Source organism: Nanorana parkeri, unplaced genomic scaffold, assembly GCF_000935625.1.
Source record: "Nanorana parkeri isolate BGI_ZX_2015 unplaced genomic scaffold, ASM93562v1 scaffold4632, whole genome shotgun sequence".
Lineage (NCBI taxonomy): Eukaryota > Metazoa > Chordata > Amphibia > Anura > Dicroglossidae > Nanorana > Nanorana parkeri.
In genome coordinates, this window is record NW_017310894.1 from 1 (window position 1) to 3,991 (window position 3,991).

General features: G+C 43.9%; 1 protein-coding gene across 1 annotated transcript; it reads right to left on the bottom strand.

The window, feature by feature from the left end:
* Nucleotides 1-1,776: 1,776 nt before the first annotated feature.
* LOC108803971 (olfactory receptor 51E1-like) lies at nt 1,777-3,559 on the bottom strand. Its single transcript, XM_018575751.1, has 2 exons — nt 2,630-3,559; nt 1,777-1,815 (listed from the first exon to the last, which is right to left on the bottom strand). The coding sequence occupies exons 1-2, from the start codon at nt 3,557-3,559 to the stop codon at nt 1,777-1,779; spliced, it is 969 nt and encodes a 322-aa protein (XP_018431253.1).
* Between the last annotated feature and the right edge of the window lie 432 nt (nt 3,560-3,991).

Sequence of the window (3,991 nt, forward strand, 5' to 3'; positions counted from 1 at the left end):
GGGGGCAGTATGTACAGGAGAGGAGTGTGGGGGGTATAACAAGGAGCAGTAAATTACATTTCTACAGTTAAATATTTGTTTTACTGCTCATGCTTAATAGAGACTAGTGATGAGCCGAACACCCCCGTGTTCGGTTCTAACTCGAACTTAGAACTCAATGCAAGTCTATGGGGGTAGAACTCAGAAATTTAAATGTCCCCATTTTGAAGCCTTATATGCAATTTATTGGCCATAAAAAGTGTATGGGGATCCGGGCACTGCCCTGGGGGACATGTATCAATGAAAAAAACACTTTTAAAAAATACAATTTTTAAAGGAGCAGTGATTTAACATCACTTAAAATGAAACATTAAAAATTAAAAATTCCTTTAAATATGGTGCCTGGGGGGTCCCCTTTCACTGACCGTAAAGTGGCACATCTGTATGATGTATAGAACCTGCTGAAGCAAAAATGATATTTATATACATTTTATTGATATTTATATAGAACTCTAATATATACAGAAGTCTGATTTTATATATATATATAGTATCAGACTTCTGTATATATTCGAGTTCTATATAAATATCAATAAAATGTATATAAATGTCATTTTTGCTTCAGCAGGTTCTATACATCATACAGATGCGCCACTTTACGGTCAGTGAAAGGGGACCCCCCACGCACCATATTTAAAGGAATTTTTAATGTTTCATTTTAAGTGATGTTAAATCACTACTCCTTTAAAAATTGTATTTTTTAAAAGTGTTTTTTTCATTGATACATGTCCCCCAGGGCAGTACCCGGAATAAATATATATAATCAGACTTCTGTGTGTATATATATACATAAGTTATAAGTCTATTATAACTCTCTATAACTCTCTATAACTCTCTATAACTCTCTATCTATCTGCTGACTGTAACTAACTATACTAGAACCCTCTCTATCTCCTACAGCACACTACACGGGGCCGCGGTGTCAGCAGCCTTATAGAGTGTGCTGCAGGGACTTAGCTGTGAGACATGATTGGGCAGAGTCATCGTGACTCTGCCCAATCATGGCTCTACATTTGTACTGAGCCCTGATTGGCACAGTCTTGCACCTGACCTGCGGTCAGATGCAGGACTGTAGCCAATTACCGTTTTCGGACGGCGCAGTGCATTGTGGGATGTGCCGGGGTCGAACAGACCGCGGACATCCCATAATGTTCGGCGTTCGGCGGACGCTAGAACATGCAATGTTCGAGTCGGACCTATGGTCGACTCGAACATGCAGCCCATCCTTAATAGAGACACATTGTTCCAGGTATTGTCGCCATTTTAAGTTAACCTGAAGACTCTGCACTACCCTCACAGTGAACCCGGGATTGAGTGATGGGGTTGCTGATCTCCTCTAACCTAAAGTGATCTTTGCAGATCAGCGTCCAGTACAGGAAGTCTCCCCGAGGAGAGATGCAGATAAGTTATTAGTGATGGGAAACTTCCTGTCTCGTAAATCAGTGGTTCTCAACCTCTGTAACATCAGGACCCGCTATTGTTCTTTGTCATTGAGTCATGACCCAAGTCGCACCACATTGGAACGCACGGCATTGCAGTACAGCGCGTTCGTGTGCGGGCAATTTAACTGTGGGTGGGAGGTGCATTTGAGGTGCCATTCAAATGAAAAGCAACGCCACACACCTCCCACAGCAGAATTCTCGGTAGGTGCGATTTTGCGCTGTAAAGTGTGAACAGGCCCTCAAAAACCCTGACAGACACACACAACCACAGACATTCTCTCACACACACCTTCCCTCAATTTGTTTTTCTTTTTGTAAGCTCCACCCAGTTTTTCTATCTCATCTAGAACTGGAGTGGATCCTCAGCCTGGTATCCAGTGTGGGCTGCTGGGACGGAGCTCCATCCATAGGTGCATGGCTTGTACAGCTCCCTTGCGCGCCCTGTAGAGGTGGCGGGAGACAGAATGTGCCGTCACTCCGGTCCAGGCACCTCTACAGGACACGTGAGGGAGCTGTAAGCAAAGCATGTATGAATGTAGCTCGCTTGCGGCCATAGCCACATCCCACCCCACCTCAAGCTGACATTCGGCATCGGGCAGCATGTTTTGAATGGCTGCTTGGTGTCAGAACTGACAGTGCTGCGCTAGGGGGAGCCTCTTATCTAGAAAAGTGGAAGGCATGTGGTGACCCACTGAAAACGGGGTCGCGACCCATCAGTTGAGAGCCAAGGCCATAAGAAGATTCAAAACATTAAACTTATTAAACTGCCTCCATTACTACACACCCCTTCCGGTACGGCAGCCATCATGTAGAAGTCCACAACCCAAATCTCTTCCTTACATCGTTAACTTTCTAGGTGAGCATTAAAATACAACATCCCTTTTCTTTCCTTCTCTCTTCTAACTTTCTGTATTCATATTTTGAATATGAAATCTCCGTATTGGACTGGAAATAAAACAAATTTTGCTTCCTATATTCTTTTCTTACAAATCCGATAGGATGAAAAAAAATACAAAACATCCGTCTAAAAAAATGTATAAATTGTATCATGAACTATAGTTACAGATGTTGTTCATTCATATCAGGAGATCCATCGTAGAATTGTCCATGAGTCAGAAGAGCCGCCATTGTTCACCTTCACTTCATACTTTACTGAGATATTTGCTGAGTCTGCAGCGTATCTTCTTTGTCTTAATCCCATAGATCAAAGGGTTAATGACGGGGGCAAGCAGGAGGTAGGCATTGCCACACAGGATATGAAGATTGGGGACTGTGTCACTGGGAAATCGGTGCACCACGGCAAGGCCAATATACGGGATGTAGTAGATAAGGACGGCACATATGTGGGAGGTACACGTACTGATGGCCTTCTGACTGGCGTCAGTCACATGGAAAACCACCGTCTTTATGATCAGCATATACGAGATGGAGATAAACAGAGAGTCCATGCCCATGACGTAAAGAGTAATGAAGAGGCCATAGATGATATTGACCTTTATGTCAGCGCAGGCCAACTTCATGAGCTCTTGGTGGACACAATAGGAGTGTGTCAGATGATTGCTCTTCCACAATGGAAACCTCTGAATAATAAATGGGAGAGGAACCATTACAGCTGCTCCTCTGAGCATAAGGACCAGAGAGATCTTAGTGATGGTCCGGTAGGTTAAGATGGAAGAATATCGAAGAGGGTGGCATATGGCCACATATCGGTCTACGGCCATGGTAACCAGTGTCGCAGACTCCAGGGTAGAGAGGAAATGGAAGAAGAACATCTGGGTTAGACACATGCTGAAGGAGATCTTCGGGCTATCAAACCAGAAGATTCCCAGCATTTTAGGCATGGCTGTGTTGGCTAATACGAGGTCCACCACTGAAAGCATGGAAAGGAAGATGTACATGGGCTCATGAAGTTCTTGGTGCACCATGATGATATAGATGATGGTGGAGTTTCCCAGGACAGACACCAGATACATTATGAGGAAAGGAAAACCAAACCAGAAATTGAAGTCATCCAGATTCGGTAAACCGCTGAGAGTGAACTCCTCAATACTGCTGCAAGTCAAGTTGTCTGTCGCCATGATGACCTGTGTGCCACCACGTCCAATCACAGAAGCCACATCTTCTCCTACAACAGGAAAGGCATTCATTAGTCAGATCATCTTCTCTTCACTTTAACACTCGGATGTTGGTGACTAGAAGGACAATCTCCTATTTTATTGGATTTCAGTTGTCCCTCTTCGCTAGCTTGTTCTTTGTAGAAATGGCCTTAAATCACCGGACAATCTCCACAAAGAGGAAACATGGGTCAACTAAGAGATCCCACCAACACGTGTTAATGCTGAACTTGTTATCTGATATTTCAAAATACTTCATTACTGAGAACTTGGACTGATCCTGAAACAGAACCCATACCGTTGGATGCTGTACCAGAAAAAAGAGGAGGGCCAAGAACTAGTCCCTAGCATTGCCTATAGGCTGCTCGCAGCTGATCCTCACCTCAGGCTGACATA